Here is a 22,365-nt window from a genome sequence, read left to right as displayed (position 1 = left end):
TTATTGAACTAAAGTTGTTAAGGTGTAAAATAACTTCTAAAGTGGTCATGTCTTTTTTAATTTTTATAAGTATTACAATCAAAGTTAAACAAAGTTAAATTCCTATTTATTATTAAGTATTATAAGTATATAGTATTTATTATAAGTACAAGTTTAAGACTTACGCCTCGCTCGCTCAGATGCCCCACAAGGCAGTGGAGGTACGCGGTCCCACCCAGCTGGGCAGTGATGTTGCTGACTGAATTGTTAGCGGTGACGTCTGCTAGGGGTTGAACTCCACCGCGCCACCCCCGGGCTCGGGACGCGCCGTGGTGACCTGCAAAGATGTACATAGCTATTATATTTAAGTAGCAAATGACAACACAGTCCACTTGAGATGTGGTCACTGCTGCCTATATGTAGATGAAGAAGATAAAATATTTTGAAGGTGGTAGAAACCTTCGTCCGAACCACAAAGGACAATCCGGAGCGTATAGAAGCGTTGCTCGCTACCCTTGATGACGTCGAAAAGCTTCGTGTTAAGACAACATTTCTTTAACTCATACTTCAATACAAGGGCATGACAGTAAGGGCAGGTATACTGTGATCACTAGAGAAAGTAACCGAGAACGCCAGACTGCATCTACAATTCTGAAGGTGGTAGAACCCTTTGTGGTTCGACTCCGGCGGCACCATCACCACACCTATTTCTACCTAATAACAGCAGTGTTAGGCGCTGCTGAGTTCCGGTTTGAAGGGTGTGGTAAGGGAGACAGACTTTTCCGAGGCGTTCCAGCTTAGTCCTCAGGGGTAGCGGCGCATCTGTGGCCGACCTCAGGTAGGAATATCTAATCCTATCTGGGGTTGATTACAGATGTCCATGGGCGGCAGTAGCCAATTACCATCAGGTGGACTGCATGCTCGTCTGCTACTCTTATATTATAAAAAAAAAACAATTGTGGTAACGCAAAGCATAGTGACGTATTATCGTTTCGTTCACACAACGAAACGATAATAAGGTTGATTTTGAAGAAAAAGTAATGAAAGTAGTGAACGAAAAAGTGTGAACGCTAGAGAAAAAAAATTTTTCAACGCGGCCTAAGGCATACATAGGTACAATATGTTTTGCAAAATGTTTAAATTTACTCTATTACAAACAATACTAATTTGGATACCTTATACTCTTGTATTGGGATAAATAACACAATAGCTGCAAAATTGAGAAGGTTATGTCCATACACAACTCACAATACACTCGTTAGGTAGGTAACCTATTGAAATATTTTTTAAACCATTTTTACCTTTCATTCGTTAACGAACCACACAAAAGGTAACTGAAAATATTTTACTCGCAATCTGTGGCAGTTGTTTTTGAACTAAATTAGATGTGTATTGGGAATATATTTGTAGGAAGAACATTAAAATAATATTAGGCTCCATAATAAATCACTGATTGGCTTAATTCATTAAAGTTTAAGTTAGATTTAATTATTTCATTAATTTTATTTTACAATATATGAGTACCTGGAAGTAAGTAGAAACATGCATGAAAATTATTTACTAGTAGTAGTTAGTTCAAAAGGACGTAGCGAGGGCATTGGGACCATAATGGAACAAAAGTAGTAGTTTCAAACCACTGGGCTGCTGGGCCATTACTGTTTCACTGTTGGGCACGGATATCTGTTCAAGATAACGTGAATTTAGGTCTTACACAACTGCGCTTACTTGCCTAAAGTATGAATTAGTAGACTTTACACGCCTTTGGGAACATTTTTAAAGAGCTATTAGTTTATAATGTATACGTACGTACCTTCGAAATATCAAAGGGTTATGCCTAAGAGCCTATGATTTAAGCCTCAAATCCACTTGCGAGTTCAAGTTTCATTAGGCTATGCTCAGTCATGATTAGTTACCAGTAACTTAGCTTAAAAACTCTGCAGTATCTTTGTAGAAATATATAGAGCAAAATACATAATAACTTACGTATATCCCCAGTGGACGAGGTGAAGAGTGGGAGCATGCAGAAGACAGCTGTGGCGAGCGACATGCCCATCCCGCCAGCCACTCCCCATAGCATCTGAAACGATATATTATCTCTAAACGTGTTTCGAAAACTGATAGGACACTTGCTATTATTTATCCTTAGAATTGTTGGAGACGTTCGGTTAGATTAAATGTACCCTCTTAGGTAGTAATGCAATATGTTGTTTATACATTGTTGTATTAGGGCAGGTCTGCGGCATAATCGTTGTAGATTATGTTGTTGTTGTTGTTGTTCTCATACGGGTTGTTGGAGAGTAATACATGTAGGTTTAAAAAAAAATATAAGAAGCTATCTTGGACTTTTCAATTAATATTTAGGATTTGTATTCCTCTACTTTTTGTAATCAAAATGTTTACATTAGTCGAGGTCCTCGCGTCCTGTTTCCATCTTTGAATTTTTTGCGGGTAGGTACTTAATATTTTTAAACATTAAATATACGGTTATTTTTCCGTGAAATTCCCATTTAATATCATTATATATATTTTAAATCACCGACAATAATTAATTACTTTATTTAGTTATTCATACAAATACGAATATTACTGAAATCATTGTATTTTCCATAATAATAAATTTCAACGAAGTTAGAAAACAAACGAATCAAACGATACTCGCATGAATTATTGATAGAGAAAATATTTCTATAACATTTTCTGCCAGAATTCTTCATTGTTATACGTAGGTATGTTTACATTGTTTGCTTAAACGCTTTTATGGGGAATAAAATGGTATTTGCGAACGGAATGTATTTGTGGGAAACAATTATTCTTAAAAGGCAAAGTGGGAGTGAATTCCGTATTCACTTTGTTTTTATCATTTTGGAGCGCTTGAACAGCACATGTATTAAATGTAATGTAATATAGTGCAGTATAATATAAGTTAAGGGATATTCTTGCGACGCTTCTTGACGCATAATAATTTTTAGAGCAATGATGTTAACGTAATGTAAGAGCTTAAAAATTAACCATTGAAAATATTGTATTGTAGTAAGTACATAACTATTAAAACGATGAATTAGACAATTTAGGGTAGGGTTCGAATCCTTCAAAAACAATTTGAGTATTAAGAATTAATTAGAATTCAACCCTAAAGGAAAACAATGTGAGTAACCCTACAAGCCTAATTATAAAGAATATAAAGGCATGTGAAGTGTTGCAACCTACAGGGTAGCGTAATATACCCTGAACTCTTGTTATGTGAGAAGAACCATGCCCAGCAGAGGGACAGTAACAGAGTGATGATTATAATTATTTTACGAGTAAAGCATATGATTAAGAAAAACTTGTATTTTGTAGGGTTTTACGTAATATTTTACTTGACATTTAAGCAAGACCTAAATTAATTATAATTCGTCCTTAACATAAAAAGAGATGTTCTGAATAAAAACCCAGACTAGACACAAAATTAATTCAGCGTAATATAACGAAATGTAACCCATCTCTATTTACATTATAAAAAGCAATTTAATTTATACACCACTAAACGTAACCACTGAATTACTCGAATAATATGTAAACGTCTCTCGGTGCCCTATTTGGCTTTTAGCCGACATACTCTTGGGCAGAACTAAACGCTTTACATAAATACAACCAATTAACTCAGCTGGCTAGGTCTACGCGTTCTATTAACCAATTGTTATGTAATGGGATTTAAATGTTATTTAACCGGTTTTGTTACTATGTTATATATTTTTATTATTTATTTCTATACGAAATTTATTTCTAAACGACTTGAGTTCGAAAATGTTCAATTTTTTTTTGTAGATCATAAGGGTCACTGCCGACCGTGGACATCTGTAACTAACTCCCTGGAGAACTAGGATTCTGAAACCGATATCAGATGAGTTACTCCTCCCGAAGACCAAGATGCTCGACTCATTTGTAAGAGAACAGGTAAAATAAACATAATGGTATGTGTTATGTCGAGTCGATAGTTAGCTATGCTAATGCGAATCCTATTTAAGTTATTAAAATTATATATTTATTGATTAAAATATTTTTACGTTAATTTGGCCAGTAACGAAAATCTGAAATAATCCAACGCATAGCCCTGTGGTTGAGTTATTTATAAATATCAACAGAAATTTTACTTATTTCAAAAGAAACGAAAGTATTATATAAATGTAACGCAATGACACAAATTGTATTTATATACGCCTCTCTAAGCTTGGTTCTAAAATATTTTCCGCTATTATGTTTATTTAAATGTATGCTACCATGGATTTACATGTATCACATATTTACATGTATTTACATGTATTTTAATTATTGAAGAGTAAATCAGAAATGGACGATCAGGGTATTATCTGTTATTAAAAGATAATATTATGTTTAATTTAAAATCACGTATTTACATTACTATTTTGAACTACATTTATTTGTATTATTTATCCCTGATAAATAAACTTTTAATGATGGTGCGATTTATCTAATTTGCGCTTATTTCGTTTAATTTTATATTGTTGTTGCCGTAAACAAATTGATTTCACATATGCATCTCTACCAAACTCCATAACATTACAATCGATTAATTTATGTTATTTAATTGAAAACCATGACATGCAAATTCATATCTAAAACGAATTGGTAATGACTAATAATCATTACGCATCGCGGTAAAATAGGCAGCCAGTATGCAATGATATATCATTAAATAGCGCGGCAGTTGAACTCATTAACGCGCAATTGGTCTCTTTGATCGCGTATGTCACAATACGAGTACATCACAGAAGGCAATGCACATAAATCTAAATATCGTAACTCCATCTCTTTTCACTTTTGCTTTTCTGTACAAATATATTATTTTATTCCAACAAAAAAGAAAATAAACATTTAACAAGATAGGTACTGCCTGCGTAAAGATATTTTGTTGAAAAGCTTGTAGAGCTATTTTTTATCCTTTCTTTTTTTAAGATATAACATTTTTCATCAAATAAATACCGCGTTAATTATATACGTATCAAAGATGTCTTACAAGAACATACTCAATTGTATTTTTTCAAGTTAGTATAAGAATAATAGAAAAGATTTCTAAGTCAGGCTATATTATCATGAAAGACAATACAATAGTGCGCTGGTTTCTTTAGTGGCACGTAAGTCACGCGTTAACTGCCGCTGCAGCTGAACTGATTAGTGCGTAAATAGACCTATGCTTCACATCGATACGGTTCTGGAGACAGGTATTTTTAGCTGTATCTGGCGTATGACATGTCCTTTGATATTTGTTCTAATTTATAGTTTTGTTTCGATTTAATCTTTTATGATCTATCATAAGGGACAGATACTTACAACAACTAGCAACTCATCGACTGTATTTGGAATATTATTATAGTCATTTTAGTAGTCCCTATTAAACTTACTAATTATGTCCCATAAAAATATAGTGATTTTGTCTAAAATTGATAAGAAATTATCAAAATAGTTACAATAATGTCGGTTTCGTAGTAAGCTAGGCAGTGGTCCGTAAGGGACTCGTTAACTAGCGCGGCTGCTTAACGCGCGATTAGTCTCTTTGACCGAGTCTACGACTTTTCAGATCTAGAGGTTCATTTCTAGTTGTACCTGTCCGAAGCACTTGGAATAGGATTAATACCTTTGTTCTGTTTATTTTATATTTATGTAGTAATCTCTGAGTAAAAACTTGGGACGTAAAATTAATTATGTGTTTTAGGTTTATTTTGCTACTAACAATTATAAACCAGGATACGATAGAGACATATAAGGATTTATGTTTAATCATATTAGAAAAACTGCAGATACGACCCCTATCTTCCCTAAAGTTTATTATGATTAGATGTATTGTATTTTGTTTGTTTATTTAACGTAATCAATTTAAAAAAAAAAACCCACAGAATAATGTCCCAGTTACGTTGTAAGCTAAGCAGTGGTCCATGAGGGACGCGTCATTAACTAGCGCGGCAGCTGAATTCATTAACGCGCGATTAGTCTCTTTGACCGAGTCTACGATGTTTCTGTGCTGAAGGTAGTAGTACACTTCTAGTTGTATTAGTTCTTTGCAGGTAGTACAAGATTAACACTGTAGCTCTCCTTATATTTAATTTAAATTGAAATACAAACAGAACGAATATATTCCTCTGCATAGATTTATTTCAATTTTTTTTTACTAGTCTTTAAATAATAAACTTAAACTCAATAATCGAGTATTAGTTTACTCCATTGAAAAAAAATATTAAAACAGTGAAATTTTATTAGAAACATATTAATGAATATTTACAAAAATCTGTATAATAATATTCCCTTTTCGTAGTAAGCTAGGTAGTGGTCTGTGAGGGACGCGTCATTAACTAGCACGGCAGCCGAACTCGTTAACGCGCGATTAGTCTCTTTGATCGTCGGTAGGACCACTAGTGATGTACCACATGAAATGCTTTTATTTTATGAATGGCTGTCAAATACATTCAACTGTAGTATCAATAGACTGAACATGGGGAGTAAAAGTTACATCTGCATCTTATTACCTTTGGTAGCAATTGATAATAAATCCTGAAATATATGTATGTCGATGGGAGATGGCAGTGATAGCCTAACGGTTAAAAAACTCTGCCTCTCGATCGAGGGGTCCGAGGTAGAAATCCCCGGCACGCACCTCTAATTTTTCGAAATATTAGAAATTAATTATCACTTGCTAAAACGGAGAAGGAAAACATCGTGAGAAAACCTGCATACCTGATAGATTTATAAAAAAAATCTCAAAGGTATGTGAAGTCTACCAATACGCACTTGACCAGCGCGGTAGACTATGACCTAATCCTTCTCATTCTGAGAGGAGACCCGTGCCCAGCAGTGGGACACTACCCTACCACAATCCTAAAAGTGAATTTGGATACCAAAACTGTCTGTTTTATTTTGTTCGATTTGTTTGGGCAATATTAGAAGATATCTTATTTCCCGTTAAGCTAAGGGTTTACTATTAATTCCGTTTGGATCGCGTGCCCCTGATTTAGGGGTGTTGCGTGATTATAACAATCGCTTAGCGTGTTCCTAGAGAAATAACTATGCATTTATGTTTGAGCACCAAATCATTAATAAGTAATTAGCAAACACGTTTTTTAATATATGCAATACTTTATACGTAACTTTAGGTAGATCCACATCCCGACGGGGCAGTGCGCTGAGACGACTCCGGTCGCGTTCCTTTGGAGATCCCGGAGTACTCAATGCAGCGCTGGGGACGGCCACCGGGGGGGTTTTAGGGCGGTAAAAGTCCCACATAGCCCCGTGTCACTCCCACGACTCCGGGTACCTTTTGAAGGTTACCCAGTCGAGAAAAAGAAAAAAAAGGTATATCTACATACAAAAAGACGAGTACACAAACAGAAGAACATATTCGTCATTTACCTGTCTAATTGGAAGTCGGAATCTGAACCATCTAGTGTCATAAATCGACTCAATTATTAATTATTTCTTTTTTTTGGTATTCCTACATAATTTTACATATTTTTAAATTACGTATATAGCGACTATGACCATCTCAGTCGAAATGGGCATAAGAGATCTTCGGAATTGATTCACAAAGGAGTAGAATCTTCAAGTACATATTTTACCATAACGCAGAAATACGGGAGATACCTCCATACTTTAATAAGACGGCATATGTATAAATACACGTATTACTTCGGAAATATTACTTCCTTCATAAAACTAGTAATATTCCACCAAACTCCCCAGTACCCAGGTGTATGAGGTACAGTCGATTAATTTCTTACACCATACCTCACACCGGCTTAAATTGCTCAAAGAAAATGGATGACATTCGCTCGCACTGCACGATCCTTTGGCAAAAGGTGCAAATTCGAGTAGCCTATACACCGTTCTACAGGAAAATGCGCTACAAATTGTAGTAGCTTTGCAGTTACTTTACGTACACTGGTCTTACTGCGAACTAGTAAGCGATAAGCGATCAAGATTTTTCCTTAAAGTGAATAAATTTAGTTATAATCAAGATATAATATGTACGATAATATGTATTAATGCATTTGTGTATTTGTGTACATATGGAATTATATTCTAGTATTAATTAGCATTAATAAATCATTTACCGGAGGAGCTATGAGTTCTACTTTGGACGGATTAGCGATAGGCGATTGTTTTTTTTTTATAAAATATAATTCATTTTTCAATTAAAAGTTTGAATGAACTTATGATGATGAATATCATGTTATTGGTATTATAATAGAAATGATAAAAGTTAAAATACTACAGGCAGTTGATTCGTTATAAATTTAAATATAATTGAGAAGGTTCCAGATCCGCGCCGAACTTCTAGTCCGCTCTGAAGTTGTTGCGCGCAAGTTTAATTAGTATATACTCTGTAACGTAAGGGCACACTAACGCAGCTATGTACTATTGCTGCAATTGCTATTACGACTAGTTCCTATATTCGGAGCGGATTAGCAGTTTGGCGCGGACTATAACAAATTTTAGTGTTAATATTCAATTTTCTACCTTTAGTATTGCCATATTTAACTCGTTACTAGTTTATCGCTCACAATACAAGCGCATAACAGTTAGAACTGCAACAATAAGCTGAACTTATTCAGTAACTTCCTTTGAAACTCCGAGCTATAGTAACTCATGTGAGATAAAAGATTGCAAGCGTCTACACAATTTGCAATGTTCTCGTTTCATATATAACGCCTTGCTTAATTTCCTTGGTGCTCATTTACATGAACAGGCATAGTGCGTATCAGACTCGTGTCATGGCAAACAAAAAGTATTCTTCGTTACAATGTGTGTAAGTTCAAGATGGTGGTAGGAACCTTTGTGGTTCGACACCGGCGGCACCACCGCCATTTCTGCCTAATAACAGTAGTGTTAAACGCTGCTGTGTTCTGGTTTGAAGGGTGTTGCAAGGTAGACCAACTTTTCCGAGGCGTTCCATCTTAGTTCTCAGGGGTAGCGGCGCATCTGTGGTCGATAGGAGTATCTAATCCTATCTGGGGTTGATTGCAGATGTACATGGGTGGCAGTACCCACATACTATCAGGTGGATGTACTATTTATTACAATTCATTAAATTAAATGATATTTAAAATCTTTTAGAAAGCTCTTTTAGAAAGGAAATTAGAAAGACAAAAACTAACTTTTAGTTCCTAGCAATTTACTAATCTATAGCAATTAACCCTCAAATGTTGCAAAGGTCACGGCAGTTCATCAGCGAAGGCTCTGTTTCTTCAGGCTGTAAACGTAATTACTTTGAACTTCTGGCCATTTGTTCGGAAGTCAAAGTTCGGGAACATAGACAATGTTGTCTATTCTTTAGCAACTATTTATAGTGTACACTACTTTCACTACATTCTGGTGACTCTGCAAAAACAATGGTAGATTGGTGGTGGAAACTGGGCATCACAATTAGGGGTTCGAAGTTCAAATACCAGGAACGTACCTCTGATTTTTCTAATTTATGTGCAAAAAAAATCATCATCATTAGACATAATGGTGAAGGAATGGTGATATATCATTCGCCCTAAACCCCTCTCACTCTGAGACTAGACCCTCGTCCAGAATTATTTTAAATAAAAAGCAAATTAAGTAAATAAACATATTCTGTCGTGGGTGATATGGAAACACACAAAGATAAACGTTTAGAGCCAAAAATAATTATTAGAACCTTAATGAATAGTCAGGAATTGCTTGCCTTATCGGGTAACAAATCTTGGAACATTTTATGTTTCAGGGCAGTATATACTCTGTACTAAAGGGATTGTTATAGTATGATAAACCCCTAAATGATCTAAAAGATATTTTACTTATAATATCTTAACTAAAATAAATCTCCATCTCATAAATCTAAAGGCAAAATAATATTAGTTATTAAAAAACTCGAAGACGTCAAAGTTAAACAAGATCTCTAAAAATTTTATAATCTTGTTAAGAACTTTAACGGCACGGGTGATAAAATTTCAGTATCGGAAGATTGTAATCAGAATTGACTGTAGAATTTGATTGTAATCGAATGACTTGCCGAAGTATTAACATTTTTGAAATGGCTCTGTGAAGTATCCTTTGATCTTAAACGCCAGATTAAATTATATCTTCGATTCGAATACTGGAGAAGTAGCGATGTAGCATTACGCCGCTGTGGGTTGTGGGTTCGATTCTACGTTGGATCAAAGTTTGTAATATTTGTAATATGTATTATTTGTATTATTAGTTGTCAAGTCAAAATCTTATATATAAAATTCTCGTGTCTCAATGTTAGTTACCGTACTCCTCCGAAACGGCTTTACCGATTTTCACCAAATATAATATGCATATTCAGTAGGTCTGAGAATCGGCTACTATCTATTTTTCACACCCCTAAGTGATAAGGGTTGTTCACCCTTAACATTTTTTTTATTTATATGGCAACACAACGTTTGCCGGGTCAGCAAGTAATTTAATAAATTTTACTCTCTGCACATATTGGACACTTTTTATGTCATGATCCAGTAAATATAATATAATTTCGAGCGCCTACTTTAACACTATGTACTTAACTAAAATTTATTTAAAATATTATACATTACTAAGGGTAAGTGATATTTTTAAAGCGTATGTATGTCTCATTTTTTGGCAGTTAGCCATAGTTATATGTTTTAGCAGTCCGGTTGCTGTTTTTATAATATTTTTATATTTCGTAGTAGCATAGAAATCAGTCGTACTTTTTGTTAAAAAAAATATCAATCGTTCGCAAACGAATAAAAATATTGAACATATCTTTATAAACGTCGATCACTGATTGTTGGTAGGTAGTTTCGACCAAACTTTTAGTGTAAACTACTATTATTAAGCTGTTAGAATCATTGTTCGTGTTTATTGGTTTGAAAATGATTTATTTTGGTCAAATTGCCGGCTATTCGGTGTCGATAAATCGTGCTAAGCGACCGTAAACTATTTGTTGGAAACCTCATATCTATTTTAAATATCTCTTTTGTGTATATTTTATATACGAACCTCTGTGTGATTTTATAACTAGTTATAATTATAACAAGCGCAGTTATTGATTGACGTGGTATATAGCGTTTTATATATATTTTTTATAATATAGGAGTAGCAGACGAGCATGCAGTCCACCTGATGGTAAGTGACTACTGCCGCCCATGGACATCTGTAATCAACCCCAGATAGGATTAGATATTCCTACCTGAGGTCGGCCACAGATGCGCCGCTATCCCTGAGGACTAAGCTGGAACGCCTCAGAAAAGTCCGTTTCCCTTACCACACCCTTCAAACCGGAACACAGCAGCGCCTAACACTGCTGTTATTAGGTAGAAATAGGCGTTGCGGTGGTGCCGCCGGAGTCGAACCACAAAGGGTTCTACCACCTTGAAAATAGTAATAGTAAATCATTTATTTTTATTTTTTACCTCTGTAACGATTTTCATGATTTTGGTTTTTAATTCTTTTTAGATCTTCTAAGTTAAGTAACGTGGAGCACGGTCAAGAGTTGGACCCTTATGTTCAGGGTATGCTATGTCGTCGGTCCCGGTTAATATCCTCATCCTTCTATTAATCAATCACTGTTTCTGCTGCATTGCTCTAGTCCTCTCCCAGTTACAAGAAAATCTCGTGAATACACGTGAATTGGCCTATATACCACGTTGGCCAAAATATTTTCAAAGATGTCTGACGTCTATCACTTATATCAAGCTTGTATGGCGGAGCATAACCTAAGCCATTTTCCTGATAGAAAATCTTTTAGAGTGAGGCAGTATGAGTTCATAACAATAACTATTCAACAAGAGTCTACAACAAAACATTAGCAAATAGCAAACAGTTCCAACAAACTCAGCCATTCAACAACAAAGCTAAGTTCTGAGCCGAAGCTTTGAATAAACCCTTTTAATTCGACTACTTCACTTCCGGAGAGGTGAAGGTCAGATCGATATTCAATTAACCTTTCAAAGAAAGCAACTCGATTCAGGTCAACAGCATGAATGGGTTTAAGTTTGTGAGGGTGAGAGTTCCGTATGAAAGAGATTACGTGGATCGCTTAATCAGATGTCTTTTTGTATGCGGAATGAGGCTCATATGAGTGAATAGGTTCTACTTATAATGCCACGATTTTCTGTGTTTGATATATGTGCTAAGTAATGATTAATAGGAAAATTGAACAGGTCTCGTCAACTAACGAATAATGAACGTGGTAGAACCATTTGTGGTTCGACTCCGGCGGCACCGCCACATCTATTTCTGACTCATAACAGCAATGTTAAGCGCTGGTGTGTTCCAGTTGGAAGGGTGTGGTAAGGGAGACATACTTTTCCAAGGCGTTCCAGCTTAGTCCTCAGGGGTAGCGGCGCATCTATGGCCGAGGTCAGGTAGGAATACCTAATACTATCTGGGGTTGATTACAGATGTCCATGGCGCGCGTTGCTCCGTCGGGCTCCACCCAGGTGAGCTTGACGCTCGCCACACCGTCTGGTGTGTACGACCGTATGCGACCACACATACAGCCGTTCTTCCCGGGGTCGCTGACGGGCGGTTCGAGCTCCCGATCTTGCCACCCTCAACCCCGGAACATCGAATATCGAAGGGTTCAAACATCTACAGGCCGAGCGTGCTGTGGTAGACAAAAATAATTGTCCCGTAAAATGCGTGATAACGTTTTATATCAACCGTAACACAGTGTGCCCTACAAAATAGTGTATATGTTACAGCCAAAGTAATAAATTCGGATATCACACATAATATCCAGCCATTATGCTATTAGCTATTTAATCACTTTGACTGTAACATATAGAAATATATTTCGTTTGTCACGGCATTTCTTTGGCACGTTTTAATGTTCGTAGTATATTTACAACTAGCTGACCCGGCAAATATATTTCATATAAAATATAGCCCATGTTACTCGTGGATAATGTAGATAATGGTGAAAGAATTTTTAAAATCGGTCCAGTAGTTTTTGAGCCTATTAATTACAATCAAACAAAGTTTTCCTCTTTATAATATTAGCATAGACTAGTATAGATTAATTCTAAATCAGTTGGTTTACAATTTTACAAACTGAATTACTACAGCATTTGAAATTTCAACAAAAGAAAGTCACGCGAGCGGCGTTGGTAGCGAAGCTAGTGAATATACGGAATAGTAAAATACATTTTATTCCAAACACTTTAAACGGATTCCTGAAAGTTCAATAAGATTCGAGTGTATAGCGAAACAAATAAAATAAGTTTGCATTGGGCAAATATCGGAAAAATGGGCATTCATTGCTTTGTAAAGGTTTTATGTTGTGTTACAGTTTGGTCCATCCAATCAAAAGTTGGCCCATAAATTAATTAATGAAATACATTTTGCATAACAAAATTGAAGAACATTGAGTACTAAACTTTTTCTGTCACGCATGTCTAAGTCCACACTCGCGTCCCACACGCATGCGTGGCACTTACATTCTATCATAATCATAATCATATTCTTTATTTGCTAAATAAGGTACAGTGGGTGTTAACACAAAGTATTATTTCCTCTTATTTTAACTTTAAGGCGTGCAAATATACAGTCAGGTATGACAAAAATATTTCGAATATTATTTATAATAATAAATAACAAATAGTCAGATTAATACACACACATCATAATTATTATGTTTATATAAATGTGAAACATTATTAGTCATGCAAATAATTAATATAATAGTAGTACATTCATAAATCGTCAAAAAAATCTTTAAGGCTGTAAAAATATTATGAAGAAGCCATTCATACGCACACGCGTCGCGAAGAGAACGCAGCGAGTTGATTCATGCTTGCGTGTGAGACACGCGCGCTAGAACACGCGCGACAGGTAAAGCGCCCTTTTTTATATTTTTTGATACAAGGAGCGGTAATGCCCGATAGCTACCTACCTACCTACTGAATATTATTGATATAGCGATTTCAGTCCGTAGGAGGCGTTTTGTCTTTAACGCCGTGAAAGTTGGGCGCTTCTGCTAATAATATAATAATACTAATAATATTACATGTATGAAATTACATTAGAACTAAAAATATACCTAAATAGTCTTTAAAATCGGTACTTATGTATTAAAATCCGTAAACGATTACTTTTTATTTCAGTCGATATTCATTTTTAAAATTTCCAATAAAACAAACTCGAACATTTAAATCCGTCTAAGCCTTTATGAAAAACGTTTGAAAAACTTTTATATTTTGATTGTACAGCTAGTTTTTAGGAATACCAAATACCGAATTTTGAACAACGTAAAAGCTTAAACGAAATATAAAAGCAAACTTTCCTATTATAGGAGTCGATGACCGAAATGAAATATTTGTATAGATTTTTCAGGTTTCGTTTGTATTATAATTTTACGCCCTTTTATTTCATTTAGATACTAAACCTATTTTAGTGTGAAACTGTATTTGCATTTTGGTGGAAAGATGTGGATGCGGCTGACTTATCTACCCATGACGCAATCATCTGAGTCCTCAGGAGTACCAACGTATACAGACCTCAGGAGTACGTTGGTACTCCTGAGGTGATCGGCCTCTGATCTGTTGTTGAATGTGGTAGACCCTTTGTGATTCGACTCCGGCGGCACCAGCGCCACACCTATTTCTGCCTAATAACAGCAGTATTAGGCGCTGCTGTGTTCCGTTTTAATTGGTGTGGTAAGGGAGACATGCTTTTCCGAGGCGTTGTAGCTTAGTCCTCAGGAGTAGCGCCGCATCTGTGGCCGACCTCAGGTATGATATGAGGTATGATAATCCTATGTGGGGTTGAATACAGATGTCTATGGGCGGCAGTAGCCACTTACCATCAGGTGCACTGCGTGCTCGTCTGCTACTCCTATATTATAAAAAATATATGTATATATGTAAATGGTTATGGGCGGCAGTGACCACTTACCATCAGTTCGACTGCTTTGATGATTTCATACTCGTTTAATACCTCAATCTGATAAAAATAAACCTTGCGCTAGACAGCTCAATCACTCTTAAGTGTCAATTGTGTTTTATGCAATGTTCCTTGAGGCATTGTCTTTCTTTTTATTCCAAGTTTTTATTAGAAACGACACGGTTAAACCATTAAAAGCCAACTAAACGTTATAAAAAGTGTTCTTCATCGTTAATGGGAAAAGAAATAGAAAAAGTTGTGAGTTGAAAACAAGCTCATAAAGTAGTGGTTTCTAGTGTTGATAAACTGTCGATAGCCCTGGTGTCGATATGAGCTTCTATTGTTACGATCAACACGTAAACATCTAACTTATTAAGGTTTCATTGTTTTATAGCAAGGTTATCCTGATCTGATGATCACTGTCCCGTATTATGATGACCGTATTAATTAAAATACACATTGTCGTCAGTGACGGTGACGAATAAACCATGAAATTTAGTAAAAAAAGCGCTAGCGTAATATAATCAATAGTACATACAATATATCGTGGGTGATATTGTTTTTAAAAATATCTGGATTTTTTTCCTTTCTATGTGAAGAAAAATAACCTTAAAAATAATGTTAGGTTGAAATTGACTGTTCCTGTAGTTCCGGACCAGAATAGGGCTACGGTATCCTGTGCCTGTCGTAAGAGGCGACTTAAAGGGGGCTTCCGGGGGTTGAGGACGGCAAGAGTGGGAGCTCGAACCGCCCGACCAGCAACTCCGGGAAGGACGGCGGTATGTGTGGTCGCATACCATCGTTAACACCAGATGGTGTGGTGCAACGCAACCAACGGACTCCGATTGCGTTCCGTAGGAGATCCCGGAGTCCTCTACGCAGTGCCGTGGACGGCCACCGGAGGGGTTTTAGTGCGGTAATAATCCCACATAATCCTGTGTCGCTCGCACGGCACCGGGTATCAATTGGAGGTTTTCTCCTCGTTAAAAAAAAGGTTGTAATTGACTGACATTCTACTTTAAACATAATATTATCGTTTTGATAATAAGTGATAGTATGTATAATGTAATCGGTAATAGCTACATGATGGATAATATAACTACTTCTAGCCCAATGACAGTTTATCGATAACGACCAGTGAATCCACAACACTAGCGGTTTCCTACCGCCATCAATGAGACAAAGCGTCCAGTTTTCCTGTTCCCAATTGCTTGTGAGACGCTCATCGATCTGCTACAGATACTCAACCTTTTTCTAGGAAGGATATATTATAAGTATGTGTTACAAGAATCTGTATATAGATATTTGTGTATACACGCGTATGAGTAATTGGTTTGGTAAAAAAGAAGTTGGTATAAAATTAAAATGCTTGAATAATAAAATAAATAAATATTTTTTTTCTATATTGGCACATTATACAAATTTTACCAGAATAAGAAAAAGTCCAAATAATATCAATCTTAACATTAATGATGCAATAAAAGAAAAACAGAAATATACTTCATTATTAGCTGACCCGGCAAACGTTGTGTTGCCATATAAATCAAAAAAAGGTTAAGGGTAAAAACCCTTATCAGTTAGAGGTATGAAAAATAGATAGTAGTCGATTCTCAGCCCTACTGAATATGCATATAAAATTGGGTGAAAATCGGTAAAGCCGTTTCAGAGGAGTACGGTAACTAACATTGACACGAGAATTGTATATATAACATTTTCATTACACCACTTAAACGAATAAGTTAAGACTTAAGATGTATTTAAAAACGTTATAAAATACCCCAACGTATAAAAGAGTTCAAAATAATTATTTCACTGTTTTGTTTGGTTTGCAAATTAACTGTTCTGGAAAAGCAGTTGATGTGTAGCTCCGCCGTCTTTGTTTTCCTCATCACAAAGCAATTACCGTCTATTATTGTCGCATCTGAAGGCTTTACTCCTTTGATTTTAAGATAATTTGACTTTCAAATATATGAATCGGCTATAGACTTTAAATAATCTTAAATAGTTACTAATTTCGTCGTCAACCCATTATTGTCCCACTGCTGAGCCTGGTCTTCAGTGGGACAATAATGGGGAGAGGGGTTAGGCCATAGTCCACCGCGCTGACCAAGTGTCGCCTTTGAAAACTTTTTTAAGAACTTTCATGCGTGTAGGATTCTTGATTCACGGTAATAGCACATAACTTAAAAATATCAGACCTGCCTGGGATTCGTGCCCCGAACCTCGCGACTAATTTTCAACCACTTAGCTATTACTGCTCCGACATATTTACTGGTCGTAAAGTGATAAATCCGCCCAACCAAGTGCAAAACTAAGTCTTAAAGTCATTTAGGGTCACATTGTGGTGGAGTCCCAGATTGAGAAACCCTAATCCACTGGCTGTTACACATTTATTATCGCGGACCGAATTTACAACGTACTTAGGGCCATTTTCAAGTTGATACTTGTTTAGGAAGATAGGTAGCTTGATATATGGGCCATCGCTTTAATTATGCAAGAACCCGAACAAAGTAATGGTTCGAATTGAGCCACTGACGAATAAATATAGTCCATTAGCGGCTGATTGCTTTCATTGTTTTAGAACTAGCCTTTGGGCCCGATTTTATTCGTGTTGTTTTTTGTGATATCTTCAAATTAATTATCAGTTATTTTTTAATATTTTGAAAATCCTGGTAAAATCTGTTAAATGCAAGTTATTTAAAATTTGTTGCGAAAATATGATTTATTTTTTAAACTTTTTTATATGTTGATTTGCCTCGCAGTATTTTTATTATCACAAAAAAATATATACATGGAAAATATATGCAATTCAGGTTAAATTATAGAATTCAAAAGGCGAGATTATTTTGGAAGGTGGTATAAATTAGTAAGCAGTAGGTTAAAAATATCATAACAAAATAGGTCAAATTAGGTACGAGAGGTCATTTCGTTTGAACTTAGATATCAATATTATATACAGAGAAACCGTTCACCTTATTATAATTTCAACACAATACAAACAAAAGTTATCGTAATTTATTCATCAACAAAAGAAATGTGGCGTAGTAGCAAACGGATACTATATAAATAAGAAATAAATTAAAATTAGGAGTCATAGATTAGTAAATATTATTCACTCCTTACAAGAAAATGTAACCAGTTATGGCAATTGAAATTGTCACTGTCATCTATTTTCGTGTTTGAAAAATATTAAAAAAAAAAATAGTTTTTAGAGCATTTACAAATGAAACGATATTTCTCCGCACTTTTTTTTCGATTTCGTGTTGTTTTCACCACTTAATTGCACATGTCGGCATTGTTCCGCATAAATTACACAATGACAGTCGGCAACGTAATGTCAGCCATTTTACGTATGTGTCTGCCATTTGTGGCTTCCTTCAATTACTATGCGGTGAGATATCTTTACTAATCTATGTAAGGAGTAATATCTTCAAGGGTGCTACTGGGAAACGTGTAATAAGGGTTACCAATTACAAATTGCTTCGTATACCACATACCTATTCGCGTAATACCTCTAAAACATCCTCCAAATCAAAACAACAGCGCTAAACACTTTTGTTATTATGCAGAAAAAGGTGTGGTGCTTCCAGAGTTGAACCACAAAGGGTTTTACTTTGATTTTTCTTAAGTTTAAAATTGTAAATTAGCTGCCGGAAAAACTGAGCAAAATATTATTTTAATAAACCACAATGAGTGTAAATGAACCCTAGTAATATTGTCACATTTTTGCGACGTTTATTAACTTTCACAGCGGTAAGAGCTTTTTAATGTGTTAAGTTTGGATTGTAATGTGTTTGTGTGACGTATGGCTGTGAAAACTATAGGTACATTTTAAGGGTTTCGTACGAAAAAACAACACGGAATCCTTATAGGATCACTTGTCTATTCGCCTGTTTGTCACGGCAAATTTGCTCTGTAACTACTGAAGTAAGTGAGATGAAGTTTGATACTCATTTGCTCATTATTCATCATTTGAAAGCCACATTATCTACGAGAAACATAGGCCATATTTTATATGAAATATATTTGATAAATAGATTTTGAGGCGGTACAAAGTTTGCCGGGTCAGCTAGTTAGTTATATGATACAACAATAGATGGCGTTGGGGTGAAAATGATTGATACGTCAACAATACTTAGTTATATAACACAAAAATAGATGGTGTTGCGGTGCAGATGAATAATTAATACGTAAACAACTTATAATAAAATTAAAATACGTATATTAAAATATGTTTCATGGTTCTTATTTGTATTTATTATAATACCAGTTATAGTAGTAAACGGATTGTAAAAATTTCAACCGTCTTCTTAGTACGGTTTAAGAGTTAGATCGAAAAATGCCGAAAAATACCGGTTTGTTGTATGGAGACCCCTTTCAACATTCAACTTTATTTTATTTTTAGTATTTGTTGTTATAGGGGCCACCGTTATGCATCCTCTGTAAATATTGTATGTGTCCATCTATTACGGTTCCGGAGTACGGCTACGGAACCCTAAAAATTACAAGGACATGATATGTTACATTTACACCGCATTTTATTAAAATGTATTGTTTTTAGCTATAAATGTCTAACATGGATTCACGTAAAAACGTACACAAACACTCAGAGCCAGAACAGAAATGCAAATTCATCACTTAGTCCTTTGGCTGACCGGGAATCGAACCCAAATGTCCTGCGTGTCAGACGGGTATGGTGACTGCCCAGCTATGCGGGTCGTCAAATGAAGAATAATTAATAATAGTTATAGTAGTTATTGTTATAATTTGCATGTTTTTTTCGCTGTATTGGACTCAGTAAGTGGCGCTATTGCCAATATTCGGAATGTTTAAAACACCCCATCAAAGGTTTCACATAAAAAAACATAACATCACCAAGTTTTCCGTTAGGATCTATACATATATATCGCCACTGGTGAAGTTAGCCGATTAGGGCCGATCCCGTGGGATTTCTCCACAAATAAAGCGATATTCCACTAAAGCCATTATTTGATTCCGTCGCCGACGAATCAATTCCCGTTTTTCAGCTAGCTCCAAAATCACGGAAGTAGGAAACTAAATTACATGCCCGCAGAGATAGATGACGAATGACGATATCAAAGTTTTGACGTCATATTACCCGTATAGGAATTTGGTGGGACACATGAGCCGTGTGTCTAGTTTATATGACTCAAATCTTCACATTATTAAGATCGAATGTATATGTAGACTTCTGAGACCTTTAGGCATTTTCGGAGAATTTTATAACTTTTATATTTATCAAGACTTACGATGGGGTTCTGAATTCCCGTCCCGGCCAAGTAAATTGTAAGTCATAGTGTAAAATAAATAAAATGACTTGTTATTTCTAGAAAACTGTAATTTACGGTAAGCTTAACATTTTTTAACCTTTTATAATATTAATCAATAATAAAAAGATCGAACCTAGTTTAATCCCAGTTCAGGCAGTTTTTATCAATAGCCTTAATGTATAGATTAGTACCTTAATGATAGAAAAAATAATAGCGTGAACTTGTAAATGTAGACAGAGTAATGTTTATGTAAACATGAATAGATACGCGTTTACCATTCTATTTCACTTTTATCGAAAGAGGCTTATCTTTTATCTATCTTACCTTTTATTCTAATAATCAAACTCACAAAAATCGAACACATAGGCATCCTTTCAAAGGCTCGCTATTCATTAACGATTGGCAAACGTTGTAACAGCTTTAAATCGAATCCATTGCAGATTTACGCTTTTATTCCCCAAAAGGTACGATTGAGTACCCCAATGACAGTCTACCCGTTAATAGCAGTCCTTCAATAAGACCCCATTAGAAACGAAAGCAATTTGGGCTTCACGTGTTTTGATAGAGTGGAATAGTCAGGTCATGGCCTATTTAGGGATAGTACAATGGAATACAAAGGTCTATACTACAAAGGTCTACACTAAATTAAAGGAATACAAATAGAATAAATTGCCAAGTGCGAGTCGAACACTGATGGTTCCGTATTACAATAATTTAATTATTATTTTTTAGTTGTCGTAGCAGCCATAGAAGTACATGCTTTGTGAAAATGTGATCTTCCTACCTATTACGCTTGAATAGATAAAGCGAAAAACGGTTTTCTGTATGGCGGTCCCTATTTATTCTGCTGTTATACTCGTATATACTTTCTGGAAATTTAAAGTATCTATCTTTTTTTTATAATATAGGTGTAGCAGACGAGCATGCATGCCTGATGGTAAGTGGCTACTGCCGCCTATGGACATCTGTAATCAACCCCAGATAGCATTAGATATTCCTACCTGAGGTCGGCCACAGATGCGCCGCTACCCCAGAGGACTAAGCTGGAACGCCTCAGAAAAGTATGTCTCCCTTACCACACCCTACAAAACGGAACACAGCAGCGCCTAACTAACTAACACTGCTGTTATTAGGCAGAAATAGGTGTGGCGGTGATGCCGCCGGAGTCGAACCACAACGGGTTCTACCACCTTGAAAACTACTATAACGGCTCGCGAGATAGTGTCCTGTGACAGCTGGATGGACAGCGGAGGCTTAGTAATAGGGTTCCAATTTTGGTTACGGAACTTTAAAAATGAGTAAACAAGACAAGATATGTACAATAGGCACCTTTATTGCACGCACAATTCAACGCACATGAGTCCCTTTACAACAATTCTCATTACATTAAATCTAATTTATAATACGAACATGTCGTCAAACAATTCTGGAAGAACGCAATTCGTACCACAAAATTAATATTGTTCAGAACAATAGTTTGAATAGCTTTCAAAATTGTTAAGACAGATCATTCTGAATAGGCACAATTTACCTTTAAATGTACCTAAAAACAAAGTCCTCAATCCATTAATATTAAAGGCTTTGGTCGGTTCCACGTAGGACTGATTAAGGGTGTTGAAAAAAGACACGTTTCTTTTCAAAGGGCTCCCGACCCTTTTAATAATTTTATTTTTCTTACAACTAAGTAATACGAAATTTTAACAGAAGTTTTATTTTACGTTGTTTAACTTGTAATTTTTTAACTTATGTATAATTTTTCTGTGTGAATAATTTACGAAACAAAATAAATAAATAGTTATCAATTACCACTTACCATCATGCAGATCGCATAATATGATATTAGAGTGCATGCAGCAACAAGCTTGCAGTCCACCTTATGGTACGTGGCTACTTGCCACCCAAGGACATCTCTAATTAACTTTAGATAAAATTAGGGTCCTACCCGAGGTCGACTATGAAAGCGCCGCTACCCTTGAGAACTAAGCTGGGATGCCTCGAAAAACTATGTCTCCATTACCACTCAGTCCTAACCAGAACACAGCAGCGCTTAACACTGTTATTAATAGGCAGAAATCGGGGTGGCGGTGGTGCCGCCGGAGTCGAACCACTAAGGGTTCTACCACCTTTATGCGCATACTGTATGCATAGTTAGGTCAGTCCATGCATACTTTTACATAATAGAAATTTGGACACGTAGATGAGATTTTAATGA

The 22,365-nt window shown here is 35.7% G+C and overlaps 1 protein-coding gene across 1 annotated transcript in view; it reads right to left on the bottom strand.

Moving 5' to 3' along the window:
- Positions 1-22,365, bottom strand: part of LOC140752147 (zwei Ig domain protein zig-8) — a 340,703-nt gene that overhangs the window by 30,423 nt on the left and 287,915 nt on the right. The window contains exons 2-3 of the mRNA XM_073086330.1: positions 1,963-2,056; positions 165-316 (exon numbers count right to left, since the gene is read on the bottom strand). Of these exons, the coding sequence (XP_072942431.1) occupies positions 165-316; positions 1,963-2,056 (246 nt within the window). The remainder of the gene's footprint in view (positions 1-164; positions 317-1,962; positions 2,057-22,365) is intronic.

This window comes from Epargyreus clarus, unplaced genomic scaffold (genome assembly GCF_041222505.1).
Source record: "Epargyreus clarus isolate Ecla_fem2 unplaced genomic scaffold, WU_Ecla_fem_2.2 ptg000024l, whole genome shotgun sequence".
Classification (NCBI taxonomy): Eukaryota; Metazoa; Arthropoda; class Insecta; order Lepidoptera; family Hesperiidae; genus Epargyreus; species Epargyreus clarus.
This window is presented reverse-complemented; position numbering and strand designations above follow the sequence as displayed.